General features: G+C 44.4%; 1 protein-coding gene across 3 annotated transcripts; it reads left to right on the top strand.

Moving 5' to 3' along the window:
- The first annotated feature begins 16,036 nt into the window (after nucleotides 1-16,036).
- On the top strand, nucleotides 16,037-26,524 carry MYL6 (myosin light chain 6). Of its 3 annotated transcripts, none has more exons than XM_069758406.1 (7): nucleotides 16,037-16,174; nucleotides 16,406-16,433; nucleotides 19,015-19,158; nucleotides 20,338-20,511; nucleotides 21,297-21,374; nucleotides 24,220-24,263; nucleotides 26,049-26,524. In XM_069758406.1, exons 1-6 carry the CDS (start codon nucleotides 16,172-16,174, stop codon nucleotides 24,246-24,248), a joined length of 456 nt encoding a protein of 151 aa, XP_069614507.1. In that variant the 5' UTR covers nucleotides 16,037-16,171; the 3' UTR covers nucleotides 24,249-24,263; nucleotides 26,049-26,524. The 3 variants fall into 3 exon arrangements, with proteins under 3 accessions (XP_069614507.1, XP_069614508.1, XP_069614506.1); XM_069758407.1 differs by having other exon boundaries at nucleotides 24,220-24,289; nucleotides 26,049-26,188; XM_069758405.1 differs by lacking the exon at nucleotides 24,220-24,263.
- Nucleotides 26,525-26,733: the final 209 nt, after the last annotated feature.

Raw genomic sequence — 26,733 nt, 5'->3', positions numbered from 1 at the left:
CATACCAAACCCTCCATCACACCTGCTGCTTTTCTTTTTATGGTCTTTACAAAGAGGGCATTGCTCACAGGGTAATAATGCAAAGTGGCACAGATACACAGGGGAGTAATGGGAATATAATATAAGCAAAAGCATATTTATGACCTGGAGGCAGGTCCTCTTTTAACATTATATTTACAGTTATTATTCCCACCCCATCTACCTTTTTTTTTAAATTATTATTATTATTGTCCTGTTTCAACTTTTCAGGATATTTTGTATCTGCATAAAATCTTTCATTTCATTATTCATGTCATGTTAGCTGCAAATTATATTAGTATCATAATCAAATTTTTGTGTAACTGATAAGTTTTGTATGTCTTTGCTGCTTTATAATAAATTAATGCACCATAAAAGGAAGGCTGCCCTTCTAAATACTGTATGTTCTGACCCCCGTTTACAGCGATTGGGTTGTAATGTACATACTAAAGTGGCATTTTCTTGCTGCACATAAACATTTAATATGCGCTTGGAAGGAAAAACTGAATTCTAGTACTGACTGATCATGAAAGGACCAGGACACATGAGAAAACTAGATAAGCAAAGACTATAGAGTTTCTGTTCCATTAGCTATAGATTACACGATACGGCAATGTGCTGCGTACAAAGGATGGGCTGCTGTGGTAAATTATTTGCAGATTTCCTAAAACATATAAAATGGACTTCAAAATTACAAAGAGCAATATTAAAAGGGAGACTCTCCAACCCAGCTCCAAAACTTGTGGCATGGAGTTTGGGAGTGGCACAGAGATAGTTGTCAGGAGCCTCTTTGACAACTTGGTTCCAATGCTGCAGGTAACTCTGCAGATCGCAGCAATCAACATGAATTTGTCATTCGTTGCTGTGCTCTTCATAGGCAGCGGCCGAGATGACAATATTCACATTATGATGAAGTGAGCTTTATCATATCAGTTGATAGTCCAGGAAAAGAGAAAATGAATGGCAACTAGGGAACCACAAATCACCACTGTAGACAGTTATCAATTGATGCCTAGGCAGAGTACGTCAGTCAAAGACAAAGCCATCTCAGCTGCTGCACTCTGTATAGACAGAAAATCCTATGACTTAGGCTGGTTTCACATTTGTAGTTGTGTCCGCAGCATTTCTGACGCATACGTCCACATGGGTCTTGATTTCCTATCATTAACATTGTAGACGCAGGTGCATGCGTTTGCCCATGCTTGCTTACGCATGCTTTTTTTTCATGGTGTGTGGCTGACGCACAATGTTAGAATTTTTTGGGCGTCAAATTTCTGCCACCATACGCATGCGGACGCTTGCGGAAGGAGTGTAACATAGTAACATACATAGTTAGTAAGGCCGAAAAAAGACATTTGTCCATCCAGTTCAGCCTATATTCCATCATAATAAATACCCAGATCTACGTCCTTCTACAGAACCTAATAATTGTATGATACAATATTGTTCTGCTCCAGGAAGACATCCAGGCCTCTCTTGAACCCCTCGACTGAGTTCGCCATCACCACCTCCTCAGGCAAGCAATTCCAGATTCTCACTGCCCTAACAGTAAAGAATCCTCTTCTATGTTGGTGGAAAAACCTTCTCTCCTCCAGACGCAAAGAATGCCCCCTTGTGCCCGTCACCTTCCTTGGTATAAACAGATCCTCAGCGAGATATTTGTATTGTCCCCTTATATACTTATACATGGTTATTAGATCGCCCCTCAGTCGTCTTTTTTCTAGACTAAATAATCCTAATTTCACTAATCTATCTGGGTATTGTAGTTCTCCCATCCCCTTTATTAATTTTGTTGCCCTCCTTTGTACTCTCTCTAGTTCCATTATATCCTTCCTGAGCACCGGTGCCCAAAACTGGACACAGTACTCCATGTGCGGTCTAACTAGGGATTTGTACAGAGGCAGTATAATGCTCTCATCATGTGTATCCAGACCTCTTTTAATGCACCCCATGATCCTGTTTGCCTTGGCAGCTGCTGCCTGGCACTGGCTGCTCCAGGTAAGTTTATCATTAACTAGGATCCCCAAGTCCTTCTCCCTGTCAGATTTACCCAGTGGTTTCCCGTTCAGTGTGTAATGGTGATATTGATTCCCTCTTCCCATGTGTATAACCTTACATTTATCATTGTTAAACCTCATCTGCCACCTTTCAGCCCAAGTTTCCAACTTATCCAGATCCATCTGTAGCAGAATACTATCTTCTCTTGTATTAACTGCTTTACATAGTTTTGTATCATCTGCAAATATCGATATTTTACTGTGTAAACCTTCTACCAGATCATTAATGAATATGTTGAAGAGAACAGGTCCCAATACTGACCCCTGCGGTACCCCACTGGTCACAGCGATCCAGTTAGAGACTATACCATTTATAACCACCCTCTGCTTTCTATCACTAAGCCAGTTACTAACCCATTTACACACATTTTCCCCCAGACCAAGCATTCTCATTTTGTGTACCAACCTCTTGTGCGGCACGGTATCAAACGCTTTGGAAAAATCGAGATATACCACGTCCAATGACTCACCGTGGTCCAGTCTATAGCTTACCTCTTCATAAAAACTGATTAGATTGGTTTGACAGGAGCGATTTCTCATAAACCCATGCTGATATGGAGTTAAACAGTTATTCTCATTGAGATAATCCAGAATAACATCCCTCAGAAACCCTTCAAATATTTTACCAACAATAGAGGTTAGACTTACTGGCCTATAATTTCCAGGTTCACTTTTAGAGCCCTTTTTGAATATTGGCACCACATTTGCTATGCGCCAGTCCTGCGGAACAGACCCTGTCGCTATAGAGTCACTAAAAATAAGAAATAATGGTTTATCTATTACATTACTTAGTTCTCTTAGTACTCGTGGGTGTATGCCATCCGGACCCGAAGATTTATCTATTTTAATCTTATTTAGCCGGTTTCGCACCTCTTCTTGGGTTAGATTGGTGACCCTTAATATAGGGTTTTCATTGTTTCTTGGGATTTCACCTAGCATTTCATTTTCCACCGTGAATACCGTGGAGAAGAAGGTGTTTAATATGTTAGCTTTTTCCTCGTCATCTACAACCATTCTTTCCTCACTATTTTTTAAGGGGCCTACATTTTCAGTTTTTATTCTTTTACTATTGATATAGTTGAAGAACAGTTTGGGATTAGTTTTACTCTCCTTAGCAATGTGCTTCTCTGTTTCCTTTTTGGCAGCTTTAATTAGTTTTTTAGATAAAGTATTTTTCTCCCTATAGTTTTTTATAGCTTCAATGGTGCCATCCTGCTTTAGTAGTGCAAATGCTTTCTTTTTACTGTTAATTGCCTGTCTTACTTCTTTGTTTAGCCACATTGGGTTTTTCCTATTTCTAGTCCTTTTATTCCCACAAGGTATAAACCGCTTACACTGCCTATTTAGGATGTTCTTAAACATTTCCCATTTATTATCTGTATTCTCATTTCTGAGGATATTGTCCCAGTCTACCAGATTAAGGGCATCTCTAAGCTGTTCAAACTTTGCCTTCCTAAAGTTCAATGTTTTTGTGACTCCCTGACAAGTCCCCCTAGTGAAAGACAGGTGAAACTGCACAATATTGTGGTCGCTATTTCCTAGATGCCCGACCACCTGCAGATTTGTTATTCTGTCAGGTCTATTAGATAGTATTAGGTCTAAAAGTGCTGCTCCTCTGGTTGGATTCTGCACCAATTGTGAAAGATAATTTTTCTTGGTTATTAGCAGAAACCTGTTGCCTTTCTGGGTTTCACAGGTTTCTGTTTCCCAGTTAATATCCGGGTAGTTAAAGTCCCCCATAACCAGGACCTCATTATGGGTTGCAGCTTCATCTATCTGCTTTAGAAGTAGACTTTCCATGCTTTCTGTTATATTTGGGGGTTTGTAACAGACCCCAATGAGAATTTTGTTACCATTTTTCCCTCCATGAATTTCAACCCATATGGACTCGACATCCTCATTCCCTTCGCTAATATCCTCCCTTAAAGTGGACTTTAGACAAGACTTTACATAGAGACAAACCCCTCCTCCTCTCCGATTTTTACGATCCAAAACAACGCATTACAGTCTATGGGAACGCATAGGAACACAAGGATATGCATTCGCTTGCGTTTGCACAAGGGTCTACATAGAGAAATCCTATTTGGGAGTAGCTTGTGTCAAGGAAATTCTCCTTGAAAAATGTTTTCATAACAAACGCATGTGCATAAACAATGTAAACGAGTGTAAACGTTGCGTTTTTTTATCGGTCATGTGTAAGTTGATGCGGATAAAAAACGCAGAGTTATCAAGCGTTTGCATGCGTTTTGCCATGCGTTTGCGGTTGTGTATGAAAAAAATAAATAAAATAAACACAACAAAGTTAACATTGTATCATTGTATTCATTAGTCTTTGCACTTTTTTGTTTAGAAAAGAATTTTTGTAGTGGCTTTTATGTTTGTGCCTTATTACTTAACCCCTTCATGACACAGCCTATATTGACCTTAATGACATGGCCATTTTTTGCAATTCTGACCAGTGTCCCTTTATGAGGTAATAACTCAGGAACGCTTCAACGGATCCTAGCGGTTCTGAGAATGTTTTTTCGTGACATATTGGGCTTCATGTTAGTGGTAAATTTAGGTCGATAATTTTTGTGTTGATTTGTGAAGAAAATGGAAATTTGGCGAAAATTTGGAAAATTTCGCAATTTTCAAATTTTTAACTTTTATTCTGTTAAACCAGAGAGTTATGTGACACAAAACAGTTAATAAATAACATTACCCACATGTCTACTTTACATCAGTACAATTTTGGAAACAAATTTTTTTTTGCTAGGATGTTATAAGGGTTAAAATTTGACCAGCGATTTCTCATTTTTACAACAAAATTTACAAAACCATTGTTTTTAGGGACCACCTCACATTTGAAGTCAGTTTCAGGGGTCTATAAGGCTGAAAATACCCAAAAGTGACACCATTCTAAAAACTGCACCCCTCAAGGTGCTAAAAACCACATTCAAGAAGTTTATTAACCCTTCAGGTGCTTCACAGCAGCAGAAACAACTTGAAAAAATGAACATTTAACTTTTTAGTCACAAAAATGATCTTTTAGCAACAATTTTTTATCTTCACAAGGTTAACAGGAAAACTTGGACCCCAATAGTTGTCCAGTTTGTCCTGAGTACACCGATACCCCACGTGGGGGGGGGCACTGTTTGGACACACGTCGGGGCTCGGAAGGGAAATAGCGACGTTTTGAAATGCAAACTTTGATGGAATGGTCTGCGAGCGTCATACTGCGTTTGCAGAGCCCCTGATGTGCCTAAACAGTAGAAACCCCCAAGTGACCCCATTTTGGAAACTAGACCAACCAAGGAACTTATCTAGATGTGTGGTGAGCACTTTGAACCCCCAAGTGCTTCACAGAATTTTATAACGTAGAGCCGTGAAAATAAAAAGAAAAAAAAAACATTTTTTTTCCCACAAAAATAATTTTTTAGCCCCCATTTTTTTTATTTTCTCAAGGGTAAGAGGAGAAATTAGACCCCCAAAGTTGTTGTGCAATTTTTCCTGAGTACGCTTATGCTCCATATGTTTGGGTAAACCACTGTTTGGGTGCACATCAGGGCTCAGAAGGGAGGGAGCACCATTTGACTTTTTGAACGCAAGATTGGCTGGAATCAATGGTGGCGCCATGTCGCGTTTGGAGACCACTGATGTGCCTAAACAGTGGAAATCCCTCAATTCTAACTCCAACACTAACCCCAACACACCCCTAACCCTAATCCCAACTCTAGCCATAACCCTAATCACAAGTGAAGTATAGTGCCGGCACAACTGTGTCGGTGCTCAAGAGAGGTTTAACCCTAATCACAGCCCTAACCCCAACATACCCTAACCCCCTAATCCCAACCCTAACCTTAATCCCAACCCTAACCATAACCCTACCCTCAACACACCCCTAACCCTAATCATAACCCTAATTCCAACCCTAACCCTAAGGCTATGTGCCCACGTTGCGGATTCATGTGCGGATTTTTCCGCACCATTTTTGAAAAATACGCAGGTAAAAGGCACTGCGTTTTACCTGCGGATTTACCGTGGATTTCCAGTGTTTTGTGTGCAGATTTCACCTGCGGATTCCTATTGAGGAACAGGTATAAAGCGCACAAAGAATTGACATGCTGCGGAAAATACAACATAGCGTTTCCACACGGTATTTTTGGCACCATGGGCACAGCGGATTTGGTTTTCCATTTGCTTTACATGGTACTGTAAACGTGAAGGAAAACTGCTACGAATCCGCAGCAGCCAATCCACTGCGAATCCGCAGCCAAATCCACACCGTGTGCACATAGCCTAATTCTAACCCTAATCCTAATTGCAACCCTAACCCTAGTTCTAACCCTAACCCTAGTGGAAAAATAAAAGTAAATATATTTTATATTATTATTGTCCCTACCTATGGGGGTGATAAAGGGGGGCTGATTCGGCGGGCGCACTGCGCATGTGCCCACCATTTTGGAAGATAGCGGCGACTATGGAGAAGACGGATGGACAGCGGGAGGGACACCGGAGCTCGGTAAGTATGGGGGGGTGGGATTAGAGCACGGGGGAGCGGACAGGAGGATGGAGGGGAGCGGAGGACGGAGGGGTGGAGATCGGTGGCGGGGGCAGATCGTGGTCTCCAGCCATGGCCGATGATATTGCAGCATCAGCCATGGCTGGATTGTAATATTTCACCAATTTTCATTGGTGAAATATTACGATTGCGCTGATTGAAAGTGAAACAGTCACTTTTAACAGCCAATCAGAGTGATCGTAGCCACAAGGGGCTGAAGTACCCCACTCCCCCTGTCCCTGCAGGCCGGGTGAAATTAGTTAACCCTTTCACTCGATCTGCAGGAACGCGATCATTCTGTGACACAGCATATGCGTCACAGGTCGGATTGGCACCGACTTTCATGACGCATACGCTGTGTCACAGGTCGGGAAGGGGTACTTTTTTTAAATTAGCTTTACATAATTTAATCTTTTTTTTTTTCAATGTTGGCATGGTTAACTTATCCAAATGTTCTAGCCTAATTCAACATTTGTGACTTTTCAAAATGTCACAATTTTTGATTCATTATACTCCAGGTTTTCTAGTCAAGTATAAAATATAACACAAAAGGGGAGTGTGGAAACCACAAATTACGACCACAACATCCAAAATTAATATATTGAAAAATCTTTATTATAAGTATAGGACAAAAGCTGGGATTTCATGGGGAACGTGTGCAAAGCAGAGCAGTAGTGCAATCATGCAAAAAGAGACGCATTAACCTGAGTTCACCACAATAAATATATAAGATATGTAACAAAGTTTACAAATCAAGAATGGTATTATAATAAGTATAAGGTCTGCAGACCTAAGGCGCATTTAAAAAAAAAAAAAAAAATTTCAGTTGCCAAAAGTTAGACAACCCGCTGTATCACACTTTGTCATTTGGTTGGGTTGAAATTAAGCTGTAGAGGCCTGATTCAGAGGCCACAAAATAATTCTTCTTTTCCTAGTGTCAAACAGTAAGGGACCTGACTTTCAAATTGTTTGCAGCATAACTTTTGTCATACAAGTCTCATCCACACTCAATTATTTTTTCTGTGACTAACACGATACAGCATGCCATATTTCAACTTGGAATTTACGGTCGATGAAATTCAGCTGTTTTCCAGAGGTGGTGCAGAGTTTAAAATCTATTTTTTTGTTGCTAATACTGTGCTCCTACCACACTATCTGAGCAACATGACTGGGAAAAAGCGAGACCGTGGTGGAAGGGCAAATAGGCCTTGGTGTTCAAGGTGAATGTGCAGTTGGTGGTAATGTTTGTGAAAGCACTAGTTAAGCAATGTCATGTCCTATGCAAAGACACTACCTTTCTTTGGCAGACGGACAGTGGTACGCCTTGTCAATGATGCCCAGAAAGAGCATGTACTCGAGTGGATGGCAAGTGTAGCTTTAAGTGACCTCTCCTCTTCCTCCACCTCAACATCACACCCAGTACAGTCCACAGAGGTGGCACCCACATTCCCCTTGCTTCCTCACGCGTCCCAACTATCCAACCGTTCAACTGACTGCAGGGAACCACAGATGGGTGAGTTTGAAGAGCTGTTCCCTCATTCTATGCCATGTTCATCAGAAGTGTACTCAAAAACATCGCAGAGTCAAGAGGAGGAAATCTGCACCGATGCCCAAAATTTGTTTTAGCTTGTATCCAGTCCAAACAGCATCCTGACCCTCATCATCAGATGTTAACCCCTGGGGGAGGTGGTTCTGAAACTCAGATATCTGAAGCTCATGTAGACTGTACTGTACTGTCAGGGCAAGAAAAAGAGGAGGGTGACTCCAAGGGCGAGGAATGTGATAACACAGAGGATGATGAGGTGTTAGATCCCAGTAGGCATGAACATAGAGACACAGAGCTGAATAGGTCATCTGAAGAGGAAGATGAGGAGGTTACGTTGCGCCATACATCGCAGACACATAGTGATGCAGCCACAACAAGCAATGCATCCTCTGCCACAACTTTGCCTGTGACCAGCAGCATCCGCGGGGCAGCAGCTCGCAGGGGTGGCAAGGGTTGCCTATCTTGGGCCTTTTTTGACACTGCAAAGGATGAGCCAACTCACGTAATATCATCTGCCAACTTTGCAAAAAAAATACTGAATCGAGGTAAAAGTGCAATAATTTGTTTACTACATGTATGAACCTTTACATGCGCAATCAACATACTTTACTGTGGGAATCCCATGACGCAAAAATGCAGACCTCATCAACCATCAGCTGGCCCATTAATCACATCTGCCGCTTCTTCCTCCTCCTCTGTTACCATGCCAGCTATTGAGATGCAGGTCTTTGACCGCAGAACCTCGGGTTCTTTACCTTCTCCAGTCACACTGACTGAGAATCTGCCTTCAGCTGTAATGGAAGTGTACATGCCTGCTGTTTTTGACTGATCTCAGAGAACGAGCACACAAATTTTTCAATTCGCCATAACCTCTCCGCCTGCACCTCTCTCACAGTCCAGCAGTTTGTCCAGTTCATGTACTCTGCCCTCAGCACAGCAGCCAGCCCACGGTTCCGCAGTTGTGGTCACGTAAAAGATTGTTTCCTCCTACGCATGACAAAGCTGAGAGGTTGAACTCCACCATCTCCAATCTGTTGGCCATGGAAATGCTGCCTTTCCGCCTGGTAGATAGAGATGGTTTCCGAAAGCTGATGGGTGTCACAGTCCTCCAGTACCAATTACCCAGGCACCATTGCTTTTCTAAGAAAGCTGTGCCTGCGCTACATCAGCATGTCACAGACAACATCACCTGTTCCAAATCTCTCTCTGCCAGGGTGCATTTCACCACAGACACTTGGACGTGTAAGCATGGCCAAGGGTGTTACTTGTCGTTGACTGGCCACTGGATGAATCTGGTTGCTGTGGGGGGATGAGCTGCCCCTCAAGTCTTGGAATCCCAAAGGCTTGCAGGACAAACCTCTACATTCAACACTTCCTCCACTGCTTCTGCCTCCTCTATCTCCTCCAGGGCCTTCACCTGCACCTCAATCTCTGCCTTAACGAGACAAGCGTTCCAACAGCGCAGAGCGAATCCCCACCACCTTCATACTGTGCAGCCAGGGCTCACCATAATCAGGCAGTATTAAAATTGATATGCCTTGGAGATCGCAGTCATACAGCTGAAGAGTTGTGGACAGCTCTCCAGGCTGAGTTTGATCAATGTCTGTCTTCACTGAACCTGCATCCAGGGAAGGCCATGTCCGATAACGGTGCAAACCTAGTGGCGGCCCTATGGCGAGGCAAGCTCACCTTGCATGGCTCACACCCTCAACCTGGTGGCACAGCATTTTCTCTGCCTCTATCGTGGCCTGGGTGAGCTGCTCCAGAAGGCACGTAAGCTGAGCCCTCATTTCCACCATTCGCAACCCTCTGGTCATCAACTTACATCGATGCAGAGGTCTTTGTCCATGCCAGTTAACAGGTTGATATGCGATGTGCCGACACAGTGGAATTCCACTCTGCACATGTTGCTGCGACTGTGGCAGCAGCGAGCCCGGACGCAGTATGTCATGTTGTATAGCCTGGCCAACTCAGTACGGATGTGGCGCATTTCACGTTTAAAGAGTGGGCACAGATTAACGACTTCTGAACCCTTCTGCACAGTTTAGAAATAGCTAGTAAAGGTGGTTAGTGCTGACGACGCAGTCATCAGCATCACTATTCCGGTCATATATATGCTGGAGCAGACTTTGAATTGCCTGCGGGAGATGGTGGTCCCAGAAGAAGAGGAGGAAGCAGCGGAGGATGCGGAAGAGATACCACTGTCTCTAAATTCAAGACTGTCGTCACACAGGCGAGTGCCAAGGGAGGGTGGATTACTGCGACTGAGGGGGGCTGGTCATAACAAACTGTTATCGAAGGTGCAAGATGCAAGGAGGAAGAGGTGATGGACTAGCAACTGTCGGTAAAGAGGATAATCCTCCCCTCTCTGTTGTTCAGGGTTGGCGGGAGGGGACGGAGGAAACGAGCCTCATTGTTATCCAGCCACCAACACAGCATGGGCTCAGACCTCATGGTAGAGCCCGACATATGAGTGCTTTCTTGCTGCAGTATCTGCTACATGATCCTGCTATAATAATAATCTTTATTTTTATATAGCGCTAACATATTCCGCAGCGCTTTACAGGTTGCACACATTATCATCGCTGTCCCCGATGGGGCTCACAATCTAAATTCCCTATCAGTATGTCTTTGGAATGTGGGAGGAAACCCACGCAAACACGGAGAGAACATACAAACTCTTTGCAGATGTTGTCCAGGGTGGGATTAGAACCCAGGACTCCAGCGCTGCAAGGCTGCTGTGCTAACCACTGCGCCACCGTGCTGCCCTGGTAATGATTAGGAATAATGCTGACTACTGGGTTGCCATTCTGTTAGATCCACGTTATAAAACCAAATTTTGCCAGATGATTCCGGCCCTAGAAAGGGACCCGCGAATTCTGGAGTATCGATACACGCTTTTACGCAACCTTAAGAAAGCTTTTTCCCAAGACAGCAGTGAAGCACACAGTTCGCATCGCAACTCTAGACTTCCAACCTCTGGCACATCAATTTGTCAACGCCAAAACATTAGCAGCAGCAGTCGTGGAAGTGGAGGAAGCAATTTCTGTGAGTCCTTTGACAAAATTTTTTAGACCAACTCGTGCACAGCACAACAGAGTCCAAGTCTTACACATGGTGGACGAATAGAGAGGATGGTGCAGGAGTATCTAGAAGTAAATATCAATACCATCAGGGAGGGTTTGGACCCTTTCACATTTTGGTCTACCAAAATGGATGAGTGGCCTGAGCTCGCCTCACATGCCTTGGAGGTTTTATCATGCCCGGTAGCCAGTGTTCCCTCAGAATGCGTCTTCAGCGCTGCTGGTGGTGTCCTGACAGATAAGTGGAGCCAGCTGTCCCCTTAAAGTGTAGACCACCTAACTTACATCAAGATGAACAGGTCATGGATCTCCAAGGACTTTTGCACCCCAATCGTAGACTGTACAGACTAGGTGATATTGCATTTTTTAGTGTGATGCATTAATGTCACGTAACTGCACTTTGTGATATCTTTGGCTGCTGTTAACAAATTTGTGGAAATGTGAACAGTCATGGTTGGTCTACATCTGCTGGGTTAGCTGTGGTGGGAGGCGTCTCGGTCCCAATTATACTATTTCTATTCTCGTGAGGCTATGTACACACTTCCGGAATTGCTGCGGAAATTTCCTCTGCAATTCCGCAACTGTGCCGCGGGTAAAACGCATACGGAATTGGCATGCATTTTCCCGCTAAACACTAGCGTTTCACAAGCGTAATTAGCTTGCAGAATGCTAGCGTTTTCCAAGCGATCTGTAGCATCGCTTGGAAAACTGATTGACAGGTTGGTCACACTTGTCAAACATCAATGCAGCATCAATAGTAAAAAGATCTAATGTTAAAAATAATTTTAAAAAATAAAAAATTGTGATATTCTCACCTTCCGGCGTCCCCCGCAGCCTTCCCACTCCTCGTGATACTCCCGTTCCCAATAATGCCTTGCGGCAATAACGCCAGATGATGTAGCGGTCTCGCGACACCGCTACGTAATCACAGGTCATTGCCGCAAAGCATCCCTGGGAACGGAAGCATCACGAGGAGCGGGAAGGCTGCCGGGGCCGCCGGAAGGTGAGAATATCACAATTTTTTTATTTTAATTCTTTTTTTTACAGGTACCGTATATACTTGAGTATAAGCCGACCCGAGTATAAGCCGACCCCCCTAATTTTGCAACAAAAAACTGAGAAAACTAATTGACTCAAGTATAAGCCTAGGGTGGAAAATGCAGCAGCTACGGGTAAATGTTAAAAATAAAATTAGATGCCAATAAAAGTAAAATTAATTGAGACATCAGTAGGTTAAGTGTTTTTGAATATCCATATTGAATCAAGAGCCCCATATAATGCTCCATACAGTTCATTATGGCCCATAAGATGCTCCATATACAAATATGCCCCATATAATGCTCCATGCAGTTCTTTATGGCCCCATATAATGCTACATTCAGTTCTTTATGGCCCCATAGATGCCCCATATAATGCTCCATGCAGTTATGGCCCCATAGATGCCCCATATAATGCTCCATGCAGTTATGGCCCCATATAATGCTCCATGCATTTATGGCTCCATGCAGTTATGGCCCCATATAATGCTCCATGCAGTTATGGCCCCATAGATGCCCCATATAATTCTCCATGCAGTTATGGCCCCATAGATGCCCCATATAATGCTCCATGCAGTTATGGCCCCATAGATGCCCCGTATAATGCTCCATGCAGTTCTTGCCATGCAATGTGCCACATGTAATGCTGCTGCAGCACTAAAAAAAAAAAAAAAATTACATACTCGCCTCTCGTCGCTGCTCCTCAGCGTCCCGTCTCTCCGCACTGACTGTTCAGGCAGAGGGTGGCGTGCACACTAATACGTCATCGCGCCCTCTGACCTGAACAGTCACAGCAAGAGGACGGGAAGACGAGGCGGCGGTGGAACGCGGAAAGGTGAATATGACAAACTCACCTGCTCCCGGCGCTCCTGACGCGGTCCCTGCATGTCCCACGGTCTTCGGGAGCGGCAGCTTCTTCCTGTAGTGAGCGGTCACATGGTACCGCTCATTACAGTAATGAATATGCGGCTCCACCCCTATGGGAGTGGAGTCCATATTCATAACTTTAATGAGCGGTACCAGTGACCGCTGAACAGGGGAAGAAGCTGCAGGCGCCCGAAGACCATGGGACATGCAGGGACCACGTCAGGAGCAGGTGAGTATTTGACAGGCGTCGCTCCCCCTCACCCGCCGACCCCCCCGCCTTCCATTACTCGAGTATAAGCCGAGAGGGGCACTTTCAGCCCATTTTTTGGGCTGAAAATCTAGGCTTATACTTGAGTATATACGGTATATGGTTCCCAGGGCCTGGAGAAGAGTCTCCTCTCCTCCACCCTGGGTACCTACCGCACATGATCCGCTTACTTCCCGCATGGTGGGCATAGCCACATGCGGAAAGTAAGCGGATTAATGCATTCCTATGTGTGCGGAATCCCCGCGATTCCTCACAAAGAATGAATATGTTACGTTCTTTTCTGAAATGCGATTCCGCTGCGGAAAAAAAACGCAACGTGTGCACAAAAATTGCAGATTGCATTCTAATAATAGGATGCTTAATGTATGTGTTTTTTCTCGGTTTTATTTCGTTTTTATAGCGAAAAAACGCGAAAAATCCTGAACGTGTGCACACAGCCTGTTATTCCACTTCTGTGGTGTAAGGCCCTCATTTTTTAAAATGTGAACACTCCTGGTTGGGTGTCAATCTGCTGGATTGGGTGTAGTGGAGGACCTGTTGGTCCCTATTATACTATCTATACTGTGGTGAAATTGATGCCACTTTTGTGGTGTCTGCCAGTAAATTTTAGAAATGTGAACACTGCTGGTTGGGTGTCCATACGCTGGATTGAGTGTAGTGGAAGACCTATTGGTCCCTATTCTACTATTTCTACTGTGGTGAAATTGATGCCACTTTGGTGGTGTGTGCCAATAATTTTTGGAAATGTGAACACCCCTGGATGGGTCTCCTTCATGCTTGTTGCCTCTAGCAGCAGGCCTCTGACTCCGTCAGGCCTCTACTACCTTGGACTCAACTACCAATGTTACTATCCTTAAATTTTTCTGACAATAGTAGTCTACAAAACTGATATTTGTGCCGACTGAGTGTCGCTCAGCGTGAAAGCAGGGAGAGGTGTTGCATGTGGTGTCAGGGCTCCCAGCAAAAGGGCCCTACACCGATCCCTCATCCACCTCGTCTTACTGTGACGTTCATTGGAAATATGTAATTGCTGTCCCAGACCCTGATACCTCATGCCTAGCTGATTGCTGCAGCTCCATACTACTATTTGTACTGTGGGTGAATTGAGGCCACTTTCCTGGTGTCTGTCCCTCATTTGATGTGTTTTGGCAGCATATGGGGCCCTTATAAGGTGTTGTGCGTTTCTTTTTGCCTCCCATTGACCTGAATGGCATTTGGTTATGTTCGGCGAATATTTGATGAATTGGCGAATATTGCAAATTTGGCGATTGTAATCTGAACCGAGCATTGAAATATTTGCTCATCTCTAGTTACCACTACAGTGTGTGCACAGAGCGCAGACACAGAGGAGATGACTGAAGCAGTGCAGGAAAGGTAGAACTGTACATGTTGCCATCTAAAATGTCAAATTATTTTAATTTGGAACAGCAACATTTTCTTTAGTGGGACAACCTCTAAAAAAGGGAAACTGTCACCAGGTTTTTGCTACTTCATCTGAGAGCAGCATAATGTAGAAACAGAGCCCGATTCCAGCCTTGCTGCAGCTTCAATAAAATTCTGGTTTTCTCTGTTGCAGATGGACCTGTTCTTTACGTGCTGAGCTTGAATAACACTGCACACACCACCGGGCACAGACTGGCTAACGGGGGAAAGGAGAATCCCCCTTCCTCCGTGGGCCCCTATACAGAAGTGCCCCCCTATGAGTAGTAACTGGCACAAGTCACTTGTTTCACTATTTACAGACAAGGGAAGCAAATCATGACTCAATAAACTGGGTAATTTGTGAATTATTATTTAAAAGCAGAGGTAAATTAGTGCATGAGGGTAACATGACATTTGTGGGCTCTTGGCACTCTGATCCGACACTGTCAACCATTGATTGTTAGTTTTCTGCCTATGCACAGTGTACACAGACAGCTGCCAATCAGTGGTGGGGGTGGGATAATATAGGGCTCATGAATATGGAGGACTACATGGCAGCAGGGTTACTAGTCCTCTAGTGATAAAATCACTGATTTATCAGCAGGAGCTTATCAAAACTACAGCAAGCAGCCCAGTGACACCGCTGGAGTCAAGGTCTCTGCCCCTACATTATGCTGCTCTCAGATTAGGTGGCAAAACCTGGTGACAGGAGAATCGGCAGCTCAGGCGAGATTTCCATCCGCCATCGGATGAGGATACGGCAATACGTGTCACCGCCCTCGCAATGGCCCCTCTAGTGATTTCCGCTGCGGCTTCTCTGGGACTTGGCTTTTTTTTACAGTAATTCACAGTCTGTATAAACCGTCGCAGACACGTTGCACCGGGCACAGAGCGGTCTCAGGCTGTGGGGGGTTATTGTGAGGAGAATTTCTGCCATCATTTTGCTGGAGGCGACGCTACCATTATTTTCACCAACTGTAACAAAGTGTCGCATGTTACTCTGCAGCTTTAGCGTTCAGGCCACAGACTGACCAACCCGCGCAAATATCCGACCAAGTGTAGAAAGCGGCGGAACATCAAACGAAAAGGGGAAAAAAAAGTCTCAGAAGCCGCGATAAGGTCACAGCGTCCGTATGTACCAGGCTGCAGTTCTAATTGCTCCCAGAAGATGGCGCCAATAGGTAAAAAGTGAACCCGGCCTGACAGCGCAGACTTGCTGCACTCCCGTTGGCTGGGAGCGGTCAGACCGGGGCCGGTGACGTAGGCGCAACTAGAAAGAACCCTCCCGGCCGCCAGCAGTCACATTCCGGAAGCGGGACGAGCAGGCAACATGGTGAGGACGGGCAGGGCGCTGGTGTATGCGGGGGCTGGCTCGGACAGTGTGAGCCGTTGAGGCCCCGTTTCGCCCCCCGGGTGTAGTGATGGTGGGCGTCCTGTGGTGCTCTGCGCTCACCTTTGCTCCGGGCTCTGTACACTGTGACGTCAGCGGGCTGCTCAGGTTCGGGGTGTGGATGGTTTTGCCGTTGTCCTGTCTGATGCATTTCCCTTGTCTTTGTTCGCACAGAGCGACTTCTCCGAAGATCAGATCTCCGGTAAGTGAACGATCGTGTCCGTTCCGTCATTGCTCCGATCTGGTCATTGCTTCTGTGTTCTTCCTCCTTCATTTCCAGCATCTCCCTCCACCTCTCCTTCCTGTCTGCCCCTCTCTCTCCTGGTGACCAGATTGCATTGCCCCATCTGATAGGTGGTAAGTGACTGTGTGAAGGACTACTACCCCGATCATCCCCTACTAATATCTGTGGGACTACCCCCATGTATCCTGTCCGCTGTGAGGTTACCAGTGCAGTCCCAGTAATGTCCCTGCAGGGGGCGCTGTGTGACCCCATCCATGCGCAGTGGCCCCTTTTAGTCACTTAGGGGGTCCGCCGTGCTCCTGTCACCGTTCAGGCTTTTCGGATCAGCGCTGATTGTCACATCCCTCTGTTCTCTGCGTCAGGTTTTTCAGGATGTGTTTGGGGCTAAACATTTTGCAGTTTGTATTTTACAAACTTTTTTGTTTCTCTGCACTTCAGACCTTGGTGTGGTCTGTGGGAGACAGTGCGGAGAGGAGCTCAGAAAGAGACAGATAAGAGAGTTTCCTCAGCCCTTCTCCGCGCTGAGCTTCATACCACTAATGAGGCAAGCAGCGCGCGGAGCCCGATTCCCTGATGACCTTTCTGGTATATCGCTTGTGATTCGCGTCAGTCAGCAGATTCCTGTCCGATCGCCCCTGTGCTGCACGCTGCGGGCTTCTGTGGACTCCTGGGCTCCACATCCGGTGCTTTTATGGCTGGGGTGATAGTAGTTACTCCCGCACTAATGTGGGCACTCTGTGCAGAGCCATAATGGGGCACTATACCCCCTACTGCAGGGTCCTGCACACAGGCCGTCTTTCTCTCCCCCGAGGCTGTCCTAATTGCCTACAATACTGGGCACATGTGATTTTTACACAGCATCACTATGTGGTTGGTAAAGCCTAAAAAATTATTTCACTTTCTTCTTTTTGTACCCAGAAATGGTGCCACCTCTGCCTGTGGGCTGTGACTGGTATTGCAGGTTCGCTCCATTCCCTTGAATGGTAATGATCTGTAATATGGGGCACGTCCTATGGACTGATCTCAGGTGGTGCTGTTTGGGGGAGGTGTTTTTTGTTTACACTCTAACTTTATCAAATATGATGGAAAATGCAGTACATCTTATATAGATTGTGTGAGGTGACATTATATTGGGGTCACACAAAATCTTGTCCCCCTCAGAGGCAAGTGAGGTGGGCTGTGTGCCCCTTTTTGGCCTCCTTACACATCAGGAGTGCCCGGTCCGCTAGGCCTGTGTAGCTGTGGTCCACACCAACGGTTCTGATACTGTGTAATTTCCTAATGCCAGGCTATGGGCCACCAGATAGATATGGATAGAGATATTTCTCCTTTAGTGCACAGTGGGGACTAGTAAAGTACATTCCAGACTTGTCACAATTGATGGCGGGCTGTGTGTATAGACCTGCCCGGGCCGGTACCGGCCTTATAAGGGGGTCCGCAGCGCCTGCCTGCTGTGAGGATGTTGTTCTGCATGCAATCCTTTGCCTTGCCCTGACACAGCCCCACGCCCCCTCCTCTCCACAAACATGGCTGCCGGGCTGTATGTGGCTGCCTTATATGGTAACAAAGCCTCATTCTGGGCTGTTGGTACAGGAGGAGTCAATGATGGGAGTCAATACTGTACATTCTTCTCTGGGAAGTGCCCTGGGCATCTTCACCATCGTTCCCACTGTGGACATAGCCCATACCGATAAATAAGGGTCTGCGGTGGGGTGAGGTAGCCTGGGCGCTGCATTGCCTCACTACGGCCCTTGTGTGGACGGCTTCTCCCTGGAATGCAGCAGGAGGGGTGGATGCAGGGAGTGCCACAGGAAGGAAGCGGCAAGCTGTCTGCCAGCCGGGCTCCGAGCCTGTGGGAGCTTGTGCTGAGCTGCTGGTACAGGACCCCCTGGTGTACACTGCCCCTCCACATGGCCAGCACTTGTGTACACGCCTGTATCCGGCCTGCTTCATATATGTAGAGCACAACTTTGTGGGTTTTTTCTTCTCTGATTGAAGTCACTTTATAGCCTTTGTTTTCTGTGATTAGGAAATGACCTAATAGCAGAACTGTTAATGTGAGCGGTTTAGGGGTTCCTGGGTCTGATACTGGGGACCACAGCGGCAGAGGGGGATTAAATATATTGTCCAAAAAATATATGCATCAACCCATAGAGGATGAAAAATCTGTATAGTAATCGGCCAAAATCGAGCACTTATTCCAACATGGGGCTGCAAGGCCGATCACTAATCCAACTGGTTACGTGGAAATAATCAGTGATTTTGGCTTTTCGCTGACATACCTGCACATCATGGTTTTTTGACCATTGTTATTTTTAACTCGGATTTGCCCAAACTCTTTGGTTATTTGTCTGACTTTGGGTTAAAGGAAGAATGTGCCACTTATAAAATATCTTCTAATCTCGTCCCGATGGCCCACTTGCAGCTGTCATTGTGCTTCTGTGGTATACGGACAATTCCCAGCAGTGTTTTTTTTTTTTTTTCTGTCTTAGATTTGTAATTCTATCAATGCTAATATTTATCTAATTCTTCATGCCAGATTTCAGGGAGGCTTTTGCTCTCTTTGATCGCACTGGAGATGGCAAAATCCTTTACAACCAGTGTGGAGATGTCATGCGGGCTCTGGGTCAGAATCCCACCAATGCTGAGGTCCTCAAAGTCTTGGGAAATCCTAAGTCTGAAGGTGAGTAATGTGGTGGCCTAAAATAAAATTTCCAAAAAGTATTAATTCTGCGACATAAGACGGTTCCTTAGTAAGGTCAAATATTTATTATTATTTATTTATATAGCACCATTGATTCCATGGTGCTGTACATGAGAAGGGGTTACATACACGTTACAGATATCACTTACAGTAAACAAACTAACAATGACTGACTGATACAGAGGGGCGAGGACCCTGCCCTTGCGGGCTTACATTCTACAGGATGGTGGGGAAGGAGGAGACAGTAGGTTGAGGGTTGCAGGAGCTCCGGTGTTGGTGAGGTAGTAGCTCCGATAGTGGTGAGGAGGCAATGGGGTCAGTGCAGGCTGTAGGCTTTCCTGAAGAGGTGGGTTTTCAGGTTCCGTCTGAAGGATCCAAATGTGGTTGATAGTTGGACGTGATGGGGCAAAGAATTCCAGAGGATGGGGGATATTCAGGAGAAGTCTTGGAGGCGGTTGGGTGAGGAGTGGATAAGTGTGGAGGAGAGAAGGAGGTCTTGGGAGGACCGGAGATTACATGAGGGAAGATATCCGGAGATTAGTTTAGAGATATATGGAGGAGACAGGTTGTGGATGGCTTTGTAGGTCAGTATTAGTAATTTGAACTGGATACGCTAAGGGAATGGGAGCCAGTGAAGAGATTTGCAGAGGGGGGAAGCAGAGTAGCGAGGAGAGAGATGAATTAGTCGGGCAGCAGAGTTAAGGATGGACTGGAGAGGTGCAAGGATGTTGCAGTAGACAAGGCGGGAGATAAGGGCATGCACAAGCATTTTAGTAGATTGAAGGTTGAGGAAAGGATGGATTCTGAAGATATTTTTGAGCTGGAGGCGACGGGGTGGAAAGAGCTTGGATGTGTGGTTTGAAGGACAGGGCAGAGTCAAGGGTTACTCCGAGGCAGCGGACTTCCGGTACAGGAGAAAGCGTAATGTTGTTAATTGCGATAGATAGATAGGTTAGGTAAGGAAGATCTATGGGATGGAGGAAAGACGATGAGTTCAGATTTGGCCACATTGAGTTTGAGGAAGCGGGAGGATATGGCTGATACACTCCGGGATTAATTGTATATAGTTTCTTCACCTAGAATGTCCCATTTGCATGCATAGCCTTGTCGGCTCCTGGTGGTCTTCTAATTATTACCAGTGTTTCTTTGGTCTTTCAGAGCTGAACTCCAAGACACTTGGCTTTGATCAGTTCCTACCTATGATGCAAACCATTGCCAAGAACAAGGACCAGGGCACAACAGACGACTTTATTGAGGGGCTGAAAGTATTTGATAAGGAAGGCAATGGCACTGTTATGGGCTCAGAGATCCGTCATGTTCTTGTCACACTAGGTAATCAGAAATGTAAATCTGCTCCCTCTATTCTTTTGATAACTTTGAGGCTATGTGCACACGTCAGGATTTCTTGCAGAAATTTCTTGAGCAAAACCGGACATTTTCTGCAAGAAATCCGCATGCGTTTATTTTTTTTTTGCGTGATTTTCTCGCGTTTTCTGCAACTATTTTTTGTTTGTTTTTTTTCCGGAGATTTCCCAATGCAATAATACAGTGGGAAATCTGCAAAAAATCCACAAAATTAATAAACATGCTGCTTTTTTTTTGTATCACAATGCATTTTTTCGCGGGAAAAAAAACGCATCATGTGCACAAAAATTGCGGAATGCATTCTAAATGATGGGATGCATATGTATGCTTTTTTATAGCGAAAAATCCGCAACATGTGCACACAGCCTTATTCTGTGTGTATTTTACATAAAGCTTTGACCTGCATTTAATATATAGCAAAATCAACGCTCCTAAGGATGCAAGACTCCGTGTAAGGCTACCGTCACACTATCAGTGTTTGGTCAGTATTCACAACAGTATTTGTAAGACAAAAATATGGGTGATAAATCCAGAAGTGGTGCATATGTTTCTATTATACCTTTCCTCTGATTGTTCCTCACCTGGTTTTGGGTTACAAATCTTGATATAAAATACTGATGGTGTGACCGTAGTCTAATGCTCACACTGGCGTACATCTGCTTTGTCTGCCGCTGCCCATTCGCCTTATCTGCAGCCCGTTGTGTAATGATACGTTCCGACATAGACTGCCTAACAATCTTATCATTTTTCAGGAGAAAAAATGACAGAGGAAGAAGTGGAAATGCTAGTCTGTGGCCATGAAGATGCCAATGGATGCATTAATTATGAAGGTGAGAACATCCTTCATATTGGGTTAAAGATGGTACTTTGGAATTTACACTCTTACGTTGTTTGCTCTTGTGATATTTCTTCTAGGGGAATTTTAGTACTGCAAATATTTTACATAATATTTCATGGTTATTTCACAAGTGTGTGATACCTCGCCTTTACCAAGAACTTGAGTGGTCCCGCTCTATTAAACTCAATATAAGAACCAGCATGTAAAGGTGAATTTGTTCTTGGTGGGGATGATTGGGCCCACATTGTTTTATATATACTGTATATTCCAGCGGTTGTAATGGCGAAAACCACTTTTGTAATCTAATGTTCAAGTGGATAACATGAAGTAAAGCAAAAACGTCATCAATACCTTTTTGTTTTCCTGGGTTCCCATATTCTCATTAAGAGATTCTGATTTTTCTCTGAAAGCAGGAATTAACTTTACACCATTTTTATTTCTTTTCTTTTTTTCCCTTGGTAAGGTTATGTTTTGATGTGGCAAATTTGTTGCAGACATTTCTGTGGCAGTAAATAACAGTTCTTGTTTTTGTCTTGGCAGAACATACATGGATTTCTGCAAATTCTAATGAATGGAGCAGTCACAAAAACTTAAAGGGAATCTGTCACCCCCAAAAATTGTATATGAGCGAAGGCCACTGGCATCAGGGGCTTATCTACAACATTCTGTAACGCTGTAGATAAGCCCCCGATGTAACCTGAAAGGTAAGAAAAACCAGTTATATTATACTCACCCAGGGGCGGTACCGGTTCTGCTCAAGTCCGATGGGCGTCGCATTCCGGGGCCTCCCATCTTCATACGATGACGTCCTCTTCTTGTCTTCCTGCTCCGGCGCAGGTGTACTATATCTGCCCTGTTAAAGGCAGAGCAAAGTACTGCAGTGCGCAGGCGCTGACCTTTCCCGGCGCCTGCGCACTGCAGTACTTTGCTCTGCCCTCATCAGGGCAGATATAGTACGCCTGCGCCGGAGCAGGAAGACAAGAAGAGGACGTCATCGAATGAAGATGGGAGGCCCCGGACCATGACGCCCATCGGACATGAACAGAACCGGGACCGCCCCTGGGTGAGTATAATATAACCTCTTTTTCTTACCTTTCAGGTTACATCGGGGGCTTATCTACAGCATTACAGAATGTTGTAGATAAGCCCCTGATGCCAGTGGCCGCAGCTTATATACGATTTTTGGGGTGACAGATTCCCTTTAATACAATGTTGCCCTATGGTCCAACATGTGTAAATTCCGCCTCTCCCTATAGGTTTTTATGGGAAGTCTGGTGGAAAAAATGCATTTTTCACATGCAGGAACATGGCCTAATGGTGAATTCTTAGGGTATGTTTCCACGTTCAGTATTTGCTGCGGATTGGACGCTGCGTACAGCCACAGCGTCCAATCCGCAGCAGCCAGATGTTACAGCATAGTGGATGGGATTTTAGGAAATCCGGTCTCCACTATGCGGGCACAGACGCCTCCGGCTTCCATGCGTAACGTCTTTCCAGGCCGCAGCATGTCTACTTATCTTGCGGAGAGGCTCAGCCTCCGCAAGATAAATATCACAGTCTAATGTATAGGATGCGGTGATTCCACACGGTTCAATGAACACATGCGGAATCACCGCGCGTACAGCACTTTGTACGGAGCTGCATCCAAAGCGCTGCCATTCTGGACCATGGAAACATACCCTTAGGCTGGGTTCACATTGCGTTAACGGGCTGCTGTTAACGCAAGTGCCGACATTCCATCGCGCTAGCGCAGATAGATCATCTGCTAGCTCTATCTGCGCTAGGAGTGACTGACCCGGAAATGCTGCAGCACGCGTCTCGGGGTCCGTCACTCAATGATGGCACATCGCTAGCGCATGCCCACTGTGGGCGTGCGCCAGCGATGCGTCCAACATAGGAATTAATGGCGGCATTAACGGACTGCGTTACACCGCGTTATGCCACGGTGTAACGTAGTCCGTCTAACGGACGCCAGCAACACAATGTGAACCCGGCCTTAGGCTGAAGATTTTATTCGAGACATTTCTGTGTATGAAAATCTGTTCCATTCATCTTAATGGGTTAATTTCAGATGGATGGGATAGTTGTAGAACCTTCTGCAACAACTGTAGCAAATGCACTAATAATAATAATAATAATAATAATAATAATAATAATAATAATAATAATAATAATAATAATAATAATAATAATAATAATAATTTTATTTATATAGCGCCAACATATTCCGCAGCGCTTTACAAATTATAGAGGGGACTTGTACAGACAATAGACATTACAGCATAACAGAAATACAGTTCAAAACAGATACCAGGAGGAGTGAGGGCCCTGCTCGCAAGCTTACAAACTATGGGGAAAAGGGGAGACACGAGAGGTGGATGGTAACAATTGCTTTAGTTATTCGGACCAGCTATAGTGTAAGGCTCAGGTGTTCATGTAAAGCTGCATGAACCAGTTACCTGCCTAAGTATGTAGCAGTACAGACACAGAGGGCTAATACTGCATAAAGTGTATGAGAACATGATGCGAGGAACGTTTTTTTTTTTTTTTTTATTATAAATAGGCCACACAGGGATCGTTGGGTTAATGCATTGAGGCGGTAGGCCAGTCTGAACAAATGAGTTTTTTTTAGGGCACGCTTAAAACTGTGGGGATTGGGGATTAATCGTATTAACCTAGGTAGTGCATTCCAAAGAATCGGCGCAGCACGTGTAAACTAATGAGTGTCTTAGGGCAGAGCACATTGGTTACAATGACTTCTAACTCTGTCCTCTGTGTGCCTGGATGCTATGTATCTAGGGTTATATTGAGTCTCTGATGAATCTTCCTTCCTGCAGACTTTGTCAGGCACATCATGGCGTTGTGATCTCGCCCCTCCTGGGTATGCTGGCTCCATCATCTGGTTCAGTTTGTGATACTTTTGATTCTTATTCCCCCTTCTCTAAGCCTCTAGAATGTTTTTTTTTTTTTTCTTCTGGATGCCTTGGCATATCTCTGCATGCTATCTGCTGTGCCAGAGCCGATATTACTAGACTGCAGCTGTAGAGAAACTAAAACTGAAATCTGCATCTTCTATTCTGCCAAAGAGTCTACTTTGCAGAAAGCCGTCTACTTCTGCTGTAGTGACTGAGTGTGGAACGATGTGTGCCATTATAGAAGAATCGGGCCGTGTTAACAACATCTTGAACAAGTTCTTGCTCTACAAAAAGATGTTAGATGGGAGTATATACAAATGGAAATATGACAGATGAGTCCTGTCTGTTTTATACAACAAAATACTGTGTTCTGTGTATTAAAACAAGACTCTTCTGCAAAATCACCATGGCTGCAGTTCATGCAGATGTCCTGTGCTAAAATACATAAAGGCACATATAAAAGCAAAATCTTCTTGTAAAAGGGTTTTATGTTTTTAGAAGAATTTATTTTGCTAAATAAATAAGTAAATAATTATAAATCCACAACTAAAATATGACAGAAGGAACGTTCAGCCCCATTGTGCAGATGACTGTGTCCTGACAGGCATTGGTAAGGCCAGTTTAACACATCTGTGAAATGTTGACCGTTCTTGCGTTGGAAGACCCCCCCACCCCCCCCCCCCCTCCCTCCCGACCGACCAAAGCTGCTTAATAGGAATATATGAAGTAGTTCGCTCAGATTGGGAGACACCCAACGTCAGGCCGGGTCTTCTGATGAGATAACGGGCCGGTTTCACACATCCGTGAAATGTGGACAAGTGTGAGATTTGTGTGAAATGTGTTTTCTCCTGCAGTTCTGAAATTTCCTGCTTCATTGCTGATGGCAATCTGCTGATTGCTTCCAACTTTTTCTGTAGATAATAGAAATATCTTTTGCCTATGCCATTTTAATATATAGTTTGCTGTAGATTCCATGTCTTAATCATTAGTAGAACGTAGAAGATCGTTAATCTGGGAGAAGGGCTCCTATGGTTCTCTTGATGGGTGGAATGTTAAATTATCCTTCACTATATTCACTAGCCTTTTAATGATGAATTATTAAAAGCCTTGAATTTATCTGTAGTGTACATGAAGAGATCCATCTGTCCACAGTTCAGCTGATTTGGAAAGATGTTACTTAAAAATAAAACATTACATAATCTGCTTCTCAGAAGTGTTCTGACTCCATGTATTTGATGCAGTTTTCCATAATCAATATAATGGATCAACATATTGCACAATATTTCGACTAAAGTTTTCTGTAAATCTGGCCAGTGTGTCAATACACATCTGCTGCACATTACTCCTTAGAAAGTAAATAAGTTTATTATTTTGGATACATGAACATTGATCAGATACTCCTCACGCCTTGATCATGTTTATGCACGGTTGTTCTTTACATACTTGCAGATGCCAAATTGTGTGATAACACATGAATTTAGTATTTAGGAAATTCCAAGTTTCAGCACCCCATCTACTAATATAGGAGCTCTTGCCCCCTTTACATGGGACTGTGTGCTCGCTGACCCGCTGCTTTATAGGCCTCTTAGTATTTCATACTTTTGTTTTATATGAAACAACTTTGAAGCAATTTTCCGTTGAGCTTGGACATTTCAAGGCATCAAAAGTTGTTCATATGTTCTGTGCTAAGCAGCAGGGTATAAGCCTTTGGCTCTGAAGCTTGTCAGTAATTGTTGGTTTTTCTTTTGCAGAACTTGTCCGGATGGTAATGAACGGCTGAATCTTTTACACTGCTTTCTACCAGCCAGACCAGAGGGGCAGCTTCACGTATTAATGTTTCTATTTGCTATACTTTACATGGAAGGACATTTGGGTTATATAGTGAAGGTCCCTGAAAGCTTTCACCCTTTGTCCTACTCGTCCATCTCTCCGAGTGTTGACATCTGATCCCGTGAAGGAGTTGGTGCCCATAATGCAAGGTGTGACTGCAAGTTTGGTCCTCCATAGAATGAATAGTAAAAATAATCTGGAATTTATTTACAACCACTCAGTAAAATATTCTATTTTTCCCAATTACCAAATAAAGAGAACTTCATCTTTTTTCAAAAATTCCCTGTGAATTTTCTTTATTAACCAGAATAGCCTTGAAAACCATGGACAGGATGATAAGTTAATACTACATTGTTTGCAATGTCTGCTCAAAATAAATACCGTCAATACAGAACAATGTTGTTTGACTCATAAATTAGATACATGGGGAAGGAACAAAATGACTAGGTTGCATGTGGGCTTTTTATTTTCAATTTTTTTGGTATGTTCTGTGTAGTTCATGTACAGCTAAACTTTCCAGAGCCGCTATAAATGTGTATACTTTGCTGATCCTGCGTATTGTTCCTTGTGTTTAGGCAAATGGGTTTGCTAGTGTCCGAGTGGGTA

This window comes from Ranitomeya imitator, chromosome 3, assembly GCF_032444005.1.
Source record: "Ranitomeya imitator isolate aRanImi1 chromosome 3, aRanImi1.pri, whole genome shotgun sequence".
Taxonomy (NCBI): domain Eukaryota; kingdom Metazoa; phylum Chordata; class Amphibia; order Anura; family Dendrobatidae; genus Ranitomeya; species Ranitomeya imitator.
Note: the sequence above shows the minus strand (reverse complement) of the source record. Positions and strands in the feature narration are given on the sequence as shown.

What these genes read in the sequence shown, in the direction of transcription:
- MYL6 (XM_069758405.1), top strand. An exon ending in CTCCGAAGATCAGATCTCCG is followed by an intron (nt 16,434 to 19,014) that starts GTAAGTGAACGA and finishes TCTTCATGCCAG; the next exon opens with ATTTCAGGGAGGCTTTTGCT. An exon ending in TGGATGCATTAATTATGAAG is followed by an intron (nt 21,375 to 26,048) that starts GTGAGAACATCC and finishes TTTCTTTTGCAG; the next exon opens with AACTTGTCCGGATGGTAATG.